This window comes from Chroicocephalus ridibundus, chromosome 1 (assembly GCF_963924245.1).
Source record: "Chroicocephalus ridibundus chromosome 1, bChrRid1.1, whole genome shotgun sequence".
Lineage (NCBI taxonomy): Eukaryota > Metazoa > Chordata > Aves > Charadriiformes > Laridae > Chroicocephalus > Chroicocephalus ridibundus.
This window is the reverse complement of record NC_086284.1, coordinates 126,775,291-126,794,024: the sequence shown is the minus strand read 5'-3', so window position 1 is coordinate 126,794,024 and position 18,734 is coordinate 126,775,291. Positions and strand designations below refer to the sequence as shown.

The following is an 18,734-nucleotide window of genomic DNA, read 5'->3' as shown; positions in this document are numbered from 1 at the left end:
TTGTGCAGCTTCTGTGTTGATATAGCTGCTGATAACGTCTTATCATGGAATTGTTGAAGTGATTACTTACTATTCGTAAGACATTTGAAAAATGCTGTAGAAATTAGATATATTGCATTTATTTTTTTTTTATTTTTACTTTTTTTTGAACTTTCTTCATACACAAATGAAAAAAATGGTTAGAACATGTAATTCCAGGAGGCTACATCAGCTACATGTTCCTGGCTGATTGCATAACCTTTAGTAGTCTTAAGAGCTTTTAGTTAGGATTGGCAGTACATTAAAAGTGACTCGAGTACCTTCTGCTGTGAGTTATTATTAAGGTGATGCTGCAATGTTTCCGCATCCAGTGGGATGAAAAGGGATTTTTGTATACTTGCTTTAGATCCTAACCTTCATTCTTCAATTTTAAGGGTAACGGTGTATTAACAGCTTTTTGTACTTTTGCATTAATGCCAAAGAGCTAAAAGGGAGATGAAATGATTTAAAACAAAGCAGTGAACTGAAAGAGCTGGAGTCTGCTTTAGCTCCATTCCTGACCTCACTGTGTGACCTTGGACAGAAAGTTCAATATGTTTCCAGCTCAGTTATTACATCAGTTAAACAGGGATAACAGTGTGAGCCAAAGAGACGTTGCTGGCTGCTCTAAGAGTTTTGTCTGTATAGACCTCCTCTGAATCTCTAGCACTGAAAAATACCTACCTTTGAGGCCAAAAATGTTCATGCTCATTCCTAGAACTGTATTAGCAGCACAACATTTTCATATTACATCACATAAAAAATAGTTCAGTGGAAAATATGAAAAAATATAAAAGAAATATGGAAGACTATTTTTGAGCTCCCAAGTATTCACTTTCTGGTAACACCTTCATATCTGTTTCAGTGTGGATTCTGTCTATAGCCTAGTGAGCCTTGGTCAGAGTGTTGACAGCGAAGTACATAATGTGCTTCAAGAGAAGTAAGATTTATTAATCTAATTCTTTGATGAAGAAGATTTTCCTATAATTGATTATCTGCTCAGATAGCCTGAGTCATGTAATAATAATAACAATTTTCATTCAGTACCAGACCATTATCAGCTAGCGTAGCAAACAGATAGATCGATCGATACTAGTTACGATACCCTGCTGTCTAAGCCTGCAATGGGAAAGACATGATTGAATTGCTTGGATGTTATTTAGGGTCAGTCATCTGACTCTGTCCTTTCAGTTTTTAATTTCCACATCAGCCTCTGCAAGTCTGATGAAAATGTATTCTAAATAGTGCTCAGACCTCTTAGTTAGGGGACATAGAAACTTTTTGACTGTGTGTCTGTGGAGAGAGATTCTTCCTTCTAGTGCAGCCCCCTTTTGCTGAGCTGACACTGCAATTCATAAAGCCCAAAGTCTTGGTGGGTTCAGGACTTCTACCTTCTGTGTTCTGTGTCACCCCACTGTGCATGGGCAGGGGGCTTATTAAGACTGGATCTAGAAGAAAGGAAGTGTTAAGGCAGCTGTGCTCTAATGTATGTGAGTTGCCACCACCACTTTAAACTGTTAATATGTTGGTGTATGGTTTGAAATTTACCTCCAGAAGTGTTTCAGCTTGTTGTCAGAGACAAGCCTGTGTCTGTGCGGATGCCAAACACCACACCTGTGACAGTGAGTTTTCCCTGGTTTAAAGCGAATGGAGTCTGCACTGGCTGCGCAGGAAACGAGACTAGTACATAAATGTCATATTCGTTCTTCTTGTGAAAGCTGTGTGCAGCCCTGGGAGCAGCCGAGAGTCAAGAATCCAATAATTAATTTTTACAGGCATGAATTGAGTGTTCATAGTAAGTTCTCCTGATGTGTTTCTCTTGCTTCTGAATGGGTATTACAGAGGTCTGCCAGGCCCTGGCACCCTCCCTCTGCCACCCCGTTTGCTTTTGTCATGTGTGTGTATGTGCTTTGTAGTGGCATGTATGCATGATCTGGTTACAATTTTGAGGTCACCTGCCTAGAGCTCTGTTTCTTGCATACTGTCCTCTCCAAGCCACCCTTTGCAGGCAATGGGAAGTCCTTTGATAGGAAGAGGGACTTCAGCCTCACTGAAACATGTCTTTTTGGGGAGATTACAACAAAAATCAGAGCACTAATAGTGGTGGAGGAGCCTTTTGCTTGCAAGTGGCTTGCTTTAAATGTGGCTTGTTATTGCCTGAAGGTTGCTGTCATATGATGTCTGTTCAATGTCATGTGGGGCTGGAATTTGTAGGCTCACTTTGATTCTTGATGGGTAGGTGCATATGCGCTGAAAAATGCTGTTATTAGTGCTGACTTGCATTCTCCACCAGGAGACTATATACTGACAGAGCCCTCAAGACTGAACTCTTTTTTTTAAATCCAGTGTGATTGAGGCATGTTGGCAAGGTTACAGTTTGAAAAAACTTCTATCTGACACTCCTCGTCTGAGGCTCCAGAGCTACCAGACTTAATAGAGTCTGCGTAAATAAGTCCTGGGTGGGATTGAATTTAGATTCATTGGTCACAAATTACAATTTTTTGGTAAAGCAGGTAATAAAAGGTATTGTATTTCTGATATCGAGCCCACTACCACCACAGAGGCATGACACTAGAGGAGTCTGCTGCTTTCATCCTCTGGAGAGAAGGTGCCGGGGACTTCTGAGAGAGGACTGAAACTGGAGTACATTTGTATCTTGTTTCTGGTTGCTGGAATGCTTTTTTTTTATCCTCAGTTGACTCCCGAAGCCCCTCTAGCCTATGGAGGGCTTTTTTGTAGTTTCCTCTGCTTCCTATCGCTATGATATTTTAGTATACCCTCGTGACAAGGCACCTTCTTAACTGCAATTTCTGGACATTTTCAGGAAGTTATCAACATTTTGTCAAAAATCCTGTATGCCCTCCTGGAAAGTAGCATCAACTTCAGAAGCCTCAGGGTTCCCATCTGTGTTCCCATCTTTCCCTTATATCGGCTGTCTCTGGCTTTGAACTGGTTCTTCCTGGGCTCCTCGTGCCTGGTCCCAGGCTGGAATAGCTTGCCTTATTTTAGCAAGAGGAGAGAAGCTGAACGTGAGCCCAGAGACTGAAGGAAAGCAGAGATTTGCCACAAGGCATTAACAGCATTGGTTTGTGATCTTCCTTGACTTGCTGTGCTGCCACAGAGACCTCCTAGCTGCTCCCCAGAATGGATAACATGCTAGGGTATCCTGGAGCTAGATTTTTATGCCTTTGCCTGCAAAGCATCATAGGGCTATCCATTTTTTGTAAGGTTTTAAGCCACACTTAGAACATTTACTTTTTAAGAAAACTCGATTTCTTGATCAAGGACTTTGTACTGTTCAGCTCTGCAGACACATGAGGACGTTTAGCCTAATCTGAAATCACAAAGACTAATTGTATCTATAGGTAGGTGTGAAAGAAGTCTGAAAGACTGGCTTAGGGATCATAAAGGCTTCCTTTGCACTCAGACTGAGTGCATCCTGAAGTAGTAGGTGGGTGTTATTAAAAAGTGGTATTTAAAGCCTCTAAGATGAACACAAGATTCTTATAAATGCTATTTAGTTATAACTGTCCCTCTGCAGGTCTTGTTTTGCAAAATGAATGCTTCCATATCATATTTGTGTTGCATCTTCCTGTTTAGGTTCTCTCCAAACTTTGAATACGTGCCGTGTTTTAGAGGGTGGTGTTACAGATTTAGTATCTCATATAGATGGATCATATTTTATTTAAAAGGTGACCACACAAAGTTTTAAAAGTGCTTGCTTGCCTGGTTTCTTTTAGCATTTGCTCGGTTTGATTTTAAATAATGCTAGCTAATACTTTTCAAAATACCATATCTTTATTGTATCTCTGCTTACATATCTTAGATGGATTAAGCAGAAAAGTTTTGTTTCTCACTACTGTAGAAAAAGAGATGGGCTTCTAACATATCAGGTGATCGTGCAATACCAGCCTGGTATAAACAAATACACAATGTAATTTTACACTGGTAGTCTGATCAAAGGTAAACTGCAGAGTTCTCTAGGGCTTGTTTCTCCCAGCTACACTGGATTAAAATGCAATTTACCATGCCTATGGAAGGGTTTTAACACTTTTTAAAAATAAAAGTATTCTTCCCCCTTGTGAAAATACAGTCTTTGTCAGTAAAACACAGAGGTTGTAGTCTGCCTGCGGTCAGAGGAGGTCTACCTTCCTTGGTGATGCCCTTTCTTTTTCTTTTTTTTTTTCTCCCTCCTTCCTCTGTTGGACTGTTCTATTATGGTTTTGCTGTAGCTGATGAGGTTTCTGAGAATAGATTCATTAATATATTCAGTCCATAAAGGCACAAGGTAAGAGCCTTTTCAAGAACACGATGGTTCTGGGTTAATTTCAGTCTACATGGTTGTTTTCTCTGCTTCCCTTGTGTTCTGTTTGGTTACAGCAGATAGAAAATCACTCTTTTACATTAGACAGTGATGTGTTTGAATATAGAAAAGTTAATCCGTGAAAAGAAGCATTCAGGCAAAACCCAAATTATCTATAGCTTCAGTCCTTCCCTGAGAAAAGGGAGCAGTGTTTCCAGAAGACATGGGAAGTGCTGAGGTCACTCTGTCTGGGAAAGAAAATGTTACCGTTACTGCACTAAACCACCATTTTCTCCTTCTGCAGTTTCCTAGCATCCTGGTCACACTGACCTTGTGTGTTTGCAGAATCGTAAAATCATAGAATAGTTTGGATTGGAAGCGTTCTTTAAAAGTCATCGAGTCCAACTCCCCTGCAACAAGCAGGGACACCTTAACTAGATCAGGTTGTTCAGAGTCCCCTCCAACCTGACCGTGAATGTTTGAATCTTTGATTTTAATATATTAAAAGCATTTGCTTACATGCCTGACTCAGATTTTTGTTGACTGTAGATAGCCTTGTCCTTCACTTGAATCTTCCTGACTTCTGATTGGAATATAGTACTTTTGTAGTGATGTTACATATATTTCAAGTTATGAAGTAATACAAATGATATCTCGGTAAAAAAATATTATGAAAATAATAAACCAAGGTAGAACTTGGAAAAACGGGCTGCAACGGCTTTTTCTAGAGCACTGTAGAAGGCAGTTAGCAAGAGTCAGCACACAAAGGTGCTCGTTGAAAATGTGCAATTGAGGAAGTTATAAACATGTACAAAAAGGGCAGTAGAGCACTTTCTTTTCCGTATAACCATGATGATGTTGTGGTCTTGAGTATCCTGAAGTTGACTGTAGTTGTTCCAAAAAGTTTCACGTCTTTCAGTTGTCAGTTTATGAGTAGTCAGTTCTTGGATGTGCGTTACTTTTTTCTCTTATCCCAATGGACTGCTTATTCAGGCTCTGCTTGGTTAATAAATTGGTGGCAGAGCTAATAACCAAACAGAAAAGGAGCTGCAGATCCCAGTGTATCTTACGTACTCTTGCTGATAAGAGATTGATCTGAGGGGAACTGATCACTGCTGGAAGATCTATCAGTTTCTCAAGTGGGTTTCCCCTAAGAGGGATCGGTTGGCTTTCTAGGTGGCTAGGTGGTATCCTTGTATTGTACATTGCAATAGGGTGTTTATGGACTGAAATTCCCTAGGTGCTTTGTATGCCATTGTAGTAATGCAAGAAATACATGCTGTGGCCAGAGCGTATCTGCAATTATTTTCTGCTTGAGCTATGTTATTGAAGGCCTCAAAGTGGGTGAAATCAAATACTGTGACCTAAGCCTTCCCTTCTGTAACAAAAAGAACTAAGTAGTCTGGATTTGCATTTCTGATGGTGATGATGGATTTTTTTACTTTTATTTTTCAAAATCCTCCTCTCTGCAATTGCTGACAACCAGGAGAACAGCTGTAGTAATAAGTTTTCATTCTGTACCACTGGTCTGATTGTCTGTAGACACTATTAACTAAACAAAGGCATTTTAAAAACTGGATATAAAGGACTAATTCAAATGCTGAGAACCTGCTGAATAGTTTGAGATGCAGCTTGCTGGTCTGTTTGGTTTAGGCTGACATTCTCTGTTCTACTGCAGGGCCACCTGAGCAGAATTTTTAGCAGCTTCTTTCATTTACAGTATGATAGACTGCATATGATATGCACATGGGACTTCCCTTGGATACTCCTACTAAGAAGTTTTCCCTTTTTCTGCGACCCATGACCTCCCAGATCAAGGGACTAGAACAAGGTCAGGGTGGAGATGGGTGAGTAGCAGTTCTTCATGTTCCCAGTGCTGCTCTCAAGTTCCCATAGGTGACCTGGCGTGACCGGAGTTTTGCAGACAGTGGCTTATCGTAAAGAGTGATACACTCAAATTAAAGCAGCATTAAATCAGGGAAAGAGAATAGTTGAGGAACTGGTCTGGGATTCAAAAGATCTGAGATAAAAGTTAGACATTGAACTTGCTATCCTTGTGAAATGTGTATTTCTTTGTGCCCCTGGGAAATTACTGTCTCCGTGTCTTGGTTTCCCACTCTGAAAAATAGGGTCCATTCTGCTCCTATTTTCTGTTCTTTGTGACTCTTCCTGTAAGTTTTCCAGGCCAGGAACTGTCTATTAGTACATATAGGAACACTGAATAGTACAGCTAGTCCTGAACACAGCAGGGGCTTTTAAAAAACAGTTGTAACACAAATAATGAGTGATTCCTTCCGTCAGAGCAGGGCTGTTCACAACTGCGTGGGAAGAGATGGCAGCACTGCCGCCTCCAAGGAAAAGCTTGCTGTTGGGTTGGAGAGGCTTGAGGGCAGAGTGGAAGGGAAAGCTCTCTCCCATGCTAAGCCCTGAATGAGAAGGATATCTGGAGTTTGCAGCAGACTTGTGAGCTTTGTCTTTCAGTCCATCTGCATCTTCTGTTGAAATGGGTGGTCCAAGGTTGGTTCAGCTAGGGAAGTCTCGGTAGAATTCTTAAGCATTTTTTTCTGCTTTGCAAAGTGTAAAGCTCAGATATCTGGACTACTTTTGCAAATGTAGAATTCCACCGTGAAATTTCAGAGGAAAATATAATTTATAATTATTGTTCTTACAGGGGAAAACTCAGCCAAGCTATCTGTAGACCAAAAATAACGTCTTGCAACTTCATAGTGACTTTCACTGGAGGCTCTCCAGATATTTTGCTAACATGAGTTAATGAAATCTCCAAATATCCCTTGCAGCTTAGTATTTTTTTATCCTTGTTTTATAGGTGAACTAATTAATGGATGAAATTTTGGATGCCTTGAAGGCACTGGAAAAGCATCACCTTTAGGTGATGGTAGAACCAGTAGTTCACCTTTAAAGCTTAAAGTAAAGCCACTAATAATCAAATTTACATCTATACTGTGTTTTCTGATGTCTTGTGGGGTTAGTTGCTTTTCAGTTGTTAAATGCTTCCTTTTTCCAACTTGTCAAGTAATGTAAATATCCCTTATTGCGGCCAGGTAATACAACAAGATAGCTAGATATTTTATCTTTCTTCCTATTTTGTGACCAACTTACATTTGATATGTCAGTTATCCTCAAGACTTCACTATCCAATCTAGTTTACACTTAACTCAGAAGTGTGGCTGCTTGCTCTTATCTAAATTCATCCCATTGGCAATGGCAGATAGGCACACATATATGGCAGTAAAGAAGTTTCTGAGCAGGGCAGTTATCATTAGAATTGCTTAAGCATCAACCAGAAGCGCCAAGACCAGTAAAAATGCTATCTCAGGCTGGCAAATGTGCCACATTTGCTGCCCACAGCAGAGAGTCTGTGGAGAGTTGGTGCGTCACCTTTGGGCTGCCAGAGAGGAGGAGTGGTAGGGAATGGGTGGGAGTGAAGCAGAGGGAATCAAAGTGCCTCAGGGGATGGAGGGTGAGAAGGAGACAGTGTAACAACTTCTACAGACTTGTGAGCTTCCAAAAAGCTGCCAACACTAGAGTACGGAAGATAATTTTAGGTCCGTTAACAAAGCTTCCAAAAGATACAGGGCTTGAGACTGGTAGTTCAGAGGTAGGCTGACTTTAAAATAAACAGAAAAGCAGACGAGTTTGGTGGTTTTTTGGGGTTTTTTGTGTTTTGTTTGTTGTTTTTTTTTTTTTTTTTAACACAGATCAAAGTAGGCTTTTATAACAAAATTAACGATGGTTTGATTACTTGCTGCTACTGTTGCAAAACTATTTGGTTCTGGAGGGAGGTGAGGCTCAGATGCACTTTTTTACAGCCTTGCAATTGAAAATTTGGCTACTGTTGCCTGGATCAGATCACTTAGTTTGCTGAACAAACCTTTATAGGCATGCTGTTTCAGGTACGTAACTACATGCGCACAAAGTTGGCTCAGTTAAAGATATAAGAAACTTGTCAGGACGGCTAGTAAGTGATTGGAGGCATAAATATTTTACCATCAGTCAGGAGAAGGTAACCTGAATATCTAGGTCAAATGCACAGTGCTGAGGGGATAGAAGATTAGGCTAAATATTATAAAGACTTTCAATGCAACCTTTCCGGGTTCTTGAGAACCTGTGTATCAGTTTGTTTTGTGATAAGGACTAAAAGATGAGGGGTGTTTATTGTGTGTGTTTGGAGGGGGTTGTTTTGGTTTGATTATTTTTTTGCGATATACGGAAAGTACAAAAGACTTTGTGATAACTCTGGCTCCCTTGGAAGTGTGTGTAAGGCCATTGATACTGACTCCATATTTGTACATGACGTTGCTGCAGCTCATGTGGAATGGAAAGAAAGAGAAAATATGTCACTGTCAACAAGAGACTTATGTTCTGGATTGGTTTGTGAAATGTAAGCCGAAGGAAACCTACTGCATTCTCTTTAGCCTTGACCTGGTTTTGTATTTAGAAGCTTTCTGAAGTACCTTTCAACAGGCAGGACCCAGGTTTCAGGGCAAAATGTGTTCTTCCCCAGTTAAAGACTTTACAGTGGCAACAGCACCATCTTATGTAGATTTTTCTCTTTGTGATACAGGCAAAAGGCTTAGCGCTGCATTTAGTGATGATTAAACGGACCTCGGATTGATGCAGGAGCAGAAGATTGTTGTGTTCTGCAGCAGCTGATGCTGAGTGCAAGATGGCTTATTGTATGAAACTGGGGAGCATAAAGCAGGTCAGAGATGAGGTAACTAGAGGGGAAGCACACACATCAAAATTGGTTGGCTAGAGTTTGGAAGGAGTATGGGCTGCAAAAGAAAACATGTGAAGCAAGCTGAGGGAGCCAGCCCTTGTGGTATTGTGCACAAGATCATCCATGACCACAATTTTCATTTTGACAGTTAAGCCTTTGTCTTTGGATGGGAACTTCTGTGAAGGATATATCAGACTGATCAGCTGAGGTTGTTCCCACAGTAACAATAATGCTAAGGCGTTTCTTAGCTTGAATAAGCATTACAGGAGATGCTTGTCTAGTTTTGTATTCTGCATGACAAATAATGTGCTGCTTTTATCATTTTACCTCTTGCTGATGGCTTGTGTAGTAGGATTGAGTGTTTTGTGCAGCTCCCTGCTGCAACCAGCAGTGTGTGATGTGACTGGTGCTAAAATTCCCTGAAAATAACAGCCAACTGAAGAGCTGTGATGATGAGAAGAGAAGTGAGAGGCACTTGTCTTACCTACCTTACATAGCTGTTGTTTTGCAAAAGGGTCCTTTTTTTTTTTTTTTTTTTTTTTTCATTTCCTGAAAGGGCTTATCACCCTCTGCTAACTACAGAGGAAGCTCAGGTGCCTGGCTTAGCTTAGACCAGGCAGTCAGCTTTCCCATGGCTAAAGTTCAGCCAGATAAATTCCAAGGTGAGTGGTGGAATTTACATTATTTTGTTTGTTCACGGTTAATGTGTGTTCTGTTCTCTTGACAAGGGCGTAGGTTCTTAAAAGGAGAAAGGCACTTGCTTGTTTGCCTGGGGCTGACTACTGCCTTCTGAATCAGTTGGCACCCTCAAGGGGAAAGAGGAACCATGTCATGACAGCAGTGGAGCATGGCGAACTGCAGAAGAAAAAAGCTTTATGAGTGCAGGGTGGGGAAAGCAGAGGTGGGGAGACCAAGTCAACGTGAAGCCTTCAGAAAGAGTGATGAATGAGAAATGCCAGGAAGAGGAAGGAGCGAACATGCAGTCAGGGCTCGGACAGAGAAGAAAAACAAGGTGTTTTACTGGGGGTTTAGAGGGGACTGTGCAGAGTTTGTTGCAGCCCAAGAATTCCTCTGAATGCTGCTGCCTGAAAGCAAACCTAAAAGAATGAACCTGCCCTGGGAGCACACTGTGGGTAGGAGAGGGGTTGATCACAAGCTCTCTTTTTTATTCTGCTTCTCTCAAGAGGGCCAGTAAAGAATTTTCGAGGTTCCTGTGTTCTAGTTCATGTTCAAGTAGAACAAAGTTTTAGGCTGTAAAAATTCCTTGGTGTGTTTTTGATCCATTCAGAGTTCGTGCTGTTTCCCATGGAGGAAGGAGGGAACAGTTGCTGCACAGTCTGTGGTCACCTCTTTGGCTTTTCCTTGAATGCCATTTAAACAACAACAAGGCATGCAGAAGTGTTTAAGAGCAGTGTCTTTTTGGCCTTCCTAGATGCCCTATTAAGTATTCAGGGCAAATGCTTTTAAAAACCCAGAAAAATTTTATTGAAATCTGAAGTTTGGGCTGGAGTACATGTTTCTGTTCTATATAACTTCCCATCTAGCCCATGAAAAAACATCCATTTGAAGGAGAAACAGTTAATGAGCTTTGCTGATGAGTATGTTTATGAATTTTCAGTCTGATTTTGACATATTACTGGCATTGGTGACATTTTTGTTTCCCTTCACTTGTATAGAAATAGAAAGATCATAGAATGTGCTAAGTACTTCATATAGGCGGTGTTGCACTGCACACAGTTATATGATAGAGAGGAACATGAAATATACGCATCTGTATCTTGTGTAGGACAAGGATCTTCAAAGGGCTAGCTATAGATCAAAGCCCAGCCTGTAAGGTGCAATCAAATAGCCTGCTAAATAAGGCCAAAGAAGATGAAGCCTTTTGGTACAGCAGCCCTGGTTTGTTTTGCCACAGACAGTGTATTCTTTAAGTGAGGTGCAAGTTCATGGCATCCCCATTTACGCACGCATGTGAAGTTCCAGCGCACACGTTTTACTCTCCTCTTAAGTGTATCGTAGAGCGGTAGCTGCTCTTAACTCCTCCATCATCCCACTCTCAACTCCTTTCAAAAAGGTTTTGAAAACCAGTACACAAAACACATACTCTGGAAACTAGACTCAGCAGAAATCTTAGGAAGAAGAGGTTTAAAAGGGGATGAAGGGTTGGGGAACCAACCTGAACCCCGCTATTATATTTGTGTCTCCCTGTTGTTTCAGATGAGGCCCTATAAATAAAATATTTGGCAAGCTTCCTGTCGTGGAGCATAGGAATGTATATTAATATGTGCTATGAGGAATAAGTTCTATAAGGAAGGAACTCTCCTCCTCCTTCCCTGAAGCTTCCCAAGATTTCCAGCCATACATACACAAGTACACCTATCTATGCAGCTCTTTGTATCTCCATCATCTACAGAGGCCTTGTTCCCTGAAGCTTCCTCAGTGGTGTAGTAAGAAAGCAACAGAATAGTAAACTTCAGAATTGACAATTGCTATCTTTTTTTGGCTATGTAAATATAAGCAGGACTGCTTTACTTCTCATCCTGTTTGTTAACTGGTGGCAAGAAACGCTTATTTAGATTCTTATTAATCAGGTGCTAACAATGTGAAGTGCTGGAGGACCAACCTTTGTGTACTTCTGATCTAATGCAATCCCAGGCAGAACAGAATGAGTCCCTTTTTGTGCCAGATGGCTGATGAGTTTTAAGAGGGCAGGAGAATGTGTGGCAAGCTGCATTGAAAAACTGAAGGAAGAACAGGAGATTGCATACAGCAACAGCAGGAGCTTTTGCCAATGTTAGTGAGAGAGAGTGAGTCCGAGAGAAGAAACATAAGGTCATCTGTTATGAAGTTGTGAAGTAGAAATGAAAGCTTAGGACAAGTGATAAGCCAGGAGGCCATAGCTGCTTTTAAAGAAAGAAAGAAAGGAAAAAAAAAAGGGAAAAAAAAAAGTGGGTTTGGTGAGGAAGATGGGTCAAGGGAAAACTAGGGAAAGTTTCATAAAAAGCAGCATTTTTGGACCTGTTGGAGGATAAAACAGTTTGAGCAAAAGAGTTTGATGGGTAGGAAATAAACAGAATATGAAATGCCAGGCTTTAGCTTTTTGGATCTGAGTTGCTTCTTGCTAAAATTAAAATGTTTCCAAAGGTTTCATGGTCACAATAATTTTTTCTAATATTCCCAAACTCTCCTGAAAAAATGGAAAGCCTAGTGCTATTGACGGCTTCCTGACAGCTAGTTGTTGCTGGAATCAACAGTTGTTTCAAGGAAGGCTTGATTAAACTGTCACATAGCTATAGTTAACTGGCATGTGACTTCTGTGCTCCAGCAGACTTTCTTATCGCAAGCCTTTAATGAGGACCATGGAAAAGAGGGGTTTTTTTTCTCCTTGGGGCTTTTTTTTTTTTTAAAGTGAAACTTTTGAACTTCCCTCTGAAGCAAAATTTGTTTAATGTTGAGTGTATCTTATTCAAATATCCTTAACATCCATATCTAAAGATCCTGTATAACCTGTGACATATATGCAGTAACAATGGGGAACTGAAGCTTCTCGTAGCATGTTTTGAGTTAGACACACTGCAAGCGTTGAAGCAATTTAGTAGTCTTTCATGTGGGTAACAGATCACCATAGGTAACAGATCTAGGTTACTAGGTAACAGATCGCCGTAAACGTTGATTGTTATTACAGGAAAATATCTAGGACTTGCCCTTAAAGTCCAATTGTCTTAGTATAGTAGTGAGACATGACAAGCGAGTGAAGCTGTAAAGTGGCTAAAGGGTATTTTCAGATAATGCTCTTGTGAGGTCTTTTGGGACTAGCTTAAAACATTCACTGCCATCCCAGAAGAGACTGTGCATCATGTGAGTGGTTCTCATATGTACCTGTGCAAAGTTTTCCAGGGCAGCCAAAGAGCCACTGCGAAGGTCACTTTGAACCCATTTGACACTGAAAGTTAAGAAATGCTTGGATGATCCAGTCTGGTGACTAGGCTGTGGGGGCAGTAACTTCCAGCTGTGACACCAAAACAAACACCTGGGAGTGGCACAGTGAAACTGTGTTGGCCGCTTCCATAGTGATTACACCCTAATGTACCTGGTGCCTTTTCAGAAAGGGGCTGATGTAGGCTGTATTGGCAAGGAAGAATGCTTTTTTTTTTCGTTCAGTAACTGTAGTTTGAGCGTGTCATCAGCCTGTCCCCTCACAGGCAGCAGTGCTCAGGATTCACTCATGGAAGAACGTCCAAAGGGTTTTAAGGAGGGAAAACTGGTTTAATGCCATCACTGCTGAATTTTAAAAGGAGGCACAGTGTGTATGAGACAGGCTTGGAGAAGAGCTCCAGGGTGCTGGGAATAGAGACCAAGAAGGTATAGCTCAGGTGGCGTAGGAAAGGGGTTAAAAGACAACACTGAAAGGTGGTAGTGCAGAGAAGAGCAGCAGGACTGCATTATGCCTTGAAAGAAAGAGCACGGTGGAGGGAAGAGCCAATGAAGGCAGTCCTCTGCAGTATAAGATGGGAGATTTATCATAGGAAAGAGGTAGGGGAAGAATGTTATCTTAGGACCTGAGTGGTATCTGCTGTAGCAAGAGCAACACTCTGAGAGGCCAAGGAGGCGTTTGGCATTGTAGATGAAGAAAAGTATTGAAATGTCAATTTCAAAGAATAGAGAGAAATGTAGAGAGAGTCTGGACTGATCCTCAGAGGCGATCAGATGTTGGCATTAGTTATGGTGTGAGAGAAGCACCACAGAGAAGATCAAGAGGCTAGATTCAGTATCTGCGCTTCACAAATGTCAGGTTCTGAGGCAAATAGTTCAGTGTTAGGGGAGGCAGTCTGCAAGGTGGTGTGCTTGTGTCTGCTCACTGGGTGCAGCACGTTCAGTGCTTGAGAACTGAAAAGGTGTTAACATGAGCTAATATAAGAGCCAGGAAGGTGTATCTGTAATAAGAAGGGTCTTGCACTTCACCCGAGGTGGCTTTGTTGGCCCGATTTCAACCAGTTAGTTTTCACAGTCTTGGTCATGGTTTTTCAGCAGTTGTGTATGTGTGTAGTGCAAGCTGGAATTTCCCTCTTTGTTTTCTTTTATAGTGTGACACACATATATTAATGTTTTACTTTATAAGATTCTATTGCATCCACAATATAAAGGAACAATGTAGTTCACAAAGGTCTTCTGGTTTTCTTGTGTTCAATAGGAAATAGCCCGTCACCTCCGACCTGGAACCCTGCGTGCTGTCTTTGGGAAGAACAAGATTCAGAATGCTGTCCACTGCACAGACCTACCTGAAGATGGACTTTTGGAGGTAAGACCTGCTAGACAAACATGTGCTTTTATATCATAGGAAGTTTTAGAGTGAAAAGCTATACTTGACACTGTTTTAAGCTGTTTGAAGTGTTTTATATGTGGAGTACCTGTGTTGGAGACCAGTGATCAGGTAGAAACAAAAGCAAGGGCATTTAACTTCCTTAATTCTGATCCTGAAAAAAATTAATCCATGCAGTTTTCTTGAGTGAATATAGTACAATGAAGTATTTTGTGAAATGAAAGTCAAGGGTCTTCTCTTTGGCCGAACGTGTCCTTGGGACTGTATATCAGGACCTAACAGTGCTTCTGCAGAGACACCTTCTTAGCCCTTTCTTGGATGACCACCATGACTCCTGGTCTGGATTGTCTCTACAGTGAGCTGGTGCGGGGCTTGGAATATTACAAGCACTAGGGATTCAAATTCAGATAGAGTCCAGGTTTATTTGTAGACAGTCATAATTATGCACATCAGGTGGTATTTCCTGTGTTTTGTGTTAACTTACTAATTATTATCTGACTTTGGCTTTGTATGCTTTCATTAAAGCCCAATAAAATGGGAAAACGTTAAATTAAGGGTGTTTATAAAGACAGAAGTACTCACTATGAAACCAGAACAAGCTCACTCACTTAATTCCATGCCACAACACTAAGGTCCTGTACAAGGGAGTTGAAACAGTGTGTAAGCACATCTTAGATGGATCTCTGCATCCATGCAGATGGTTTTTCCAGCACGTGCATATCTTCTGGTTTACTGTCTATATGTATTTGTGAGTGTTTTGCTGTCAGACTATAATAGAATGATGGAGCAGCAAGAGTTTTTGTAGCTTGGATTATTTTACGCTGCCAAAATGGTGTTTTCATTGAGGGGAGAGGAAGAGCTAACTGCGTCACCATCACCCTCATGAAATAAAATCAGATCTGTAGGTTAAAGTGCTGTTTGCCAGGGAATTGCGTCTAGTTTAAGGAATAGAGTGAAATTCAACACTGAGAATGACAGCCAGGATCAACAAAGTTCTAACTTTTTAAACCATTTCCAAGCTGTCATTAAAAGTTGGCAACTTCTACTTTCTGCCCAAAGGGACTGGATTTAAACAAGCAAACAGGTATTTGTCACCACATGCCTAAAATCCCTCAGTCGCGGCTTTTCAATGACAACAGAAAAAGGCATAGCCTGCAGAGAGAAATGAGTCTCACCGGCTCTCAGAGAGCATTTTAGTACTTCAGCAGAATTCTCTCTCTCTCGTGTCCAGAGTCTGTCTCCTTTATGCTGGCGCAAAGCAGGTCTAAATGCATTTTGCTGGTTATTTAAATTGAGTTTACAGCTTCTGCAAAACAAAAATTGAGGCTGGAGTTCTTTTTCAAGGTCTTCACTACATGCGTTTGTCCTTTGAATCCCATAGCTGAATCATAAGTGAAGTTCTTGATCTAGACTGCACACTAGACTCTGACTACACACTTTGCAGTTCCCATTGCAGACTGGTCTTTTTAATAATCATTTATCAATTGTATTGTTTGGGGAGAGGTGTCTAAAATCTTTTTTTACCATAGGCATAATTGTACACAGAATGTGGCTCTTCATCTGTCTGTAAGTTTCTTCTGTAACAGTCCAGGTTAAGCCAGCAGTTGTAAAGGGCATCGGTCAATGTTCTTTAATGAGTAAATAAAGCAGTGAATGTTTCATTGTGATCGTTTGGCAAATAAGCATTATAATGTAAACTATAGAAACCTTTTTACTGCTAACACTTTAAGTCTTGGAGTGTCTTTAGATGTCTTCTGTAAGAAATGCAGTTGCCTGAAAACTTAGGTAAGCAAAATAAAAAATAACCTCTGGATTTGCTTAGGTGCAAGGGCTTGTCACAACTGATGAAAGAGAAACGATACAGTATACGTGGAGTCATCCTTGGGAAGGGCTTTTTCCTCAGTGAGCTTTTCTGTGAGAGGAGCTCAAAGCCAGTCACAGAGGCCCCATTTGCTGGCAAGCAGAAACCAGACCTTCCTCCCGCCTCAGCCCCAGTAACTGTAACAGCGCCGTTCGTGCTGGGCTAGAGCAGAGTGACTGCGTGGCGTGCGAGACAACCATAGGAGGAAACTGAGCCAAACTAATACTTTTAAGAAGTATGCTCTTCAGTAAATGGTAGTGAATATTTTCATTGTTTAATGGATAACTGAATATTTTTAATAAACTGAGTTTAACTGAGCAATTATTTTCAGCCTTGGAGGAGGTGAATTCAGAGATAAGTAAGGCGCTTGTTGTTGAGGAGAATGACCTTGGCTATGTTGGCACTGTGGAACTTGCTTCTTTCAGTGTGGAGTTAGCCTATGTTCGTTATGTCCATGTTTCAGTAGGAGATGTTGCTGAGATGTTAATACTGCTGTTGCTTTAAAAGCTTTACAGTACCATTGTAGGACAACTGATTAGTAGAGGAGGAGTCTGGAGTAAATTTTAGGGAGAAATCTGACCTGTTAGATTTATAGTACAAAGATGAAGGATCCTTTTTAAAACCCAAAGCAAGTTAATTCACCCATAGCAGTCTCTTTCCTTTCTTCAGGTGGCATTGTTTTTTGTGCAGTGTTAATACTCTGCTGCAGTTACTACCCCAGTATAGCTCCAAAAACGAGCCTAAATGCAAATTCTTGCATTCCTGTTTTGCTGATGAAAGGTAAGTTTGGCAATCTGAATTCAGGCACAAGAGCTAGGAACTCCAGAGTTTCATTTCTAACTCTGGTGCTGATTTTGTCTGAGCTTGGCTAAGCCCCTTTTCACATTTTGGCATGCAAGTGTTTGGCTCTGAAATTCTACGTGACGATGTTCTGATTTATATTTCTCTTCTCCAAAATAAAATCCCAAATGCAGCAAATTTTAGAAAGCAAACTGCAGAATCATTATTACAAATAATAGCACAAAATTTCTAGTACTATTTTTTCCCCCAATTCCCATTACATATATGTTGTTGGGGGTTTTTTAGTTTGGTTTGGTTTGTGGCTTTATCAAGCCTTTGGCTTGAGGTTGTTTTGGTTTTGGTGGTAGTTTGTAGGCTGCTGCTGTTGCCACTTCGTGGATGGGAAGCTGATTAGGTTGGTCCATGTGTTAAATGGTTTTGTGACTTCTGAACTTCCAGAACCAAATAGAGATGGAAAGGGGAGATACCTGGTTGACCTGCTACCCTATGATGGGCCTTACATGCACAGTATTTATGGAAGCACAATAAAGGCGTGTTCCTGTGTAGAAGGGAACACATTGGTGCTTTCCTGAGGACTCAGTTAAGTATCCTTAGTGCCAGATACTGCTTATTTTAAGATTTCTCCACCCTTCTCTGCAGTTTTCATCACCCACAGTTTAAGATCTAACTGAAAATTGAAGGGTGTTTGCAATGGCAGCTGCTGCCTGATAATCCACAAATGGAGGCTTCTTAGAGGAGATGAGATAGGTAATTGAGGGCTAGATCAAATGCTTGCTGAAGTTAATAGCCAAACTTTAGGTGACTTTGGTGGTTCATACTCAGTTGTCAGTCACTAGGAAGGGCAAGGTAGTGACCTTTCTCCCAGAAATCATGATCAAGGAGTACTCGGGGAAAGGAGAGAGAACAACACCGTCTCAGGAACAGCAAGGACTAATTAACTAAGTAAGGGTTAGCTTGTGCACCTAGTTTTAGAACACTATATTTCATTAACGTAGTACAGTGTTTTTTCAGTGTTTTTTTTTTTTTGTTAAACCTCTTTTCCATGGACCTGGAAAAAGGAAACTTCACTTTTAATCATAAAAACCCCTCAAACAAACAAACAAACAAACGCCAAAAGCGAATACCAGCACCTGCTTCCACCAGTTTGACCCTTAACTCCTATCTTTGTTCTACAAGCTAATTCACGTTTTAGGCAGTGACTAAAGCATAGCAGAATTAATGAATAACTCACTTTGGCTGAAGAGGGGAGGGGAGATGCAGTTGAGCCTAAAACGCAACTGGTAACAATGGAAAAAATCAGTGTATTTTCAGTTGTGAAGCTGTAACTGGTTTTTTTTATTCCTAGTTTAGTGATACAGGAGGAGAGTGAACATTGCCCTGAAGCCTCTTGGATGAGCTCTTTGACTTACTGGGTCAGGCACTTATTTATTCACTTCATAGACTTCTGTGTCCTCATATCAGTACAAAATGTATTTTCACAAGTGACAACGAATAGACACGAATAGCTCAGAACAGTCCGTTTTCTCAGCCTTGTCATCAGTTTCCCATTTTAATGGGGAGAGGAAAGAAAGGAGGAAGTAGAGAAGGGAGTCTGAAAGCATTGGAGTATTTATGAGATAATGGGGTTTCATGAGTGAAGGCCAAACCAGCAGTTTCTTGATTTTTCTGATCAACTGATGGTGTGTAGGAC

General features: G+C 40.9%; 1 protein-coding gene across 2 annotated transcripts in view; it reads left to right on the top strand.

Annotated features, from left to right (window-relative positions):
• Positions 1–18,734, top strand: part of NME7 (NME/NM23 family member 7) — a 92,961-nt gene that overhangs the window by 62,063 nt on the left and 12,164 nt on the right. For both annotated transcript variants that reach the window (XM_063350775.1, XM_063350764.1), the window contains one exon: positions 14,254–14,361. In XM_063350775.1, the coding sequence (XP_063206845.1) occupies positions 14,254–14,361 (108 nt within the window). The remainder of the gene's footprint in view (positions 1–14,253; positions 14,362–18,734) is intronic.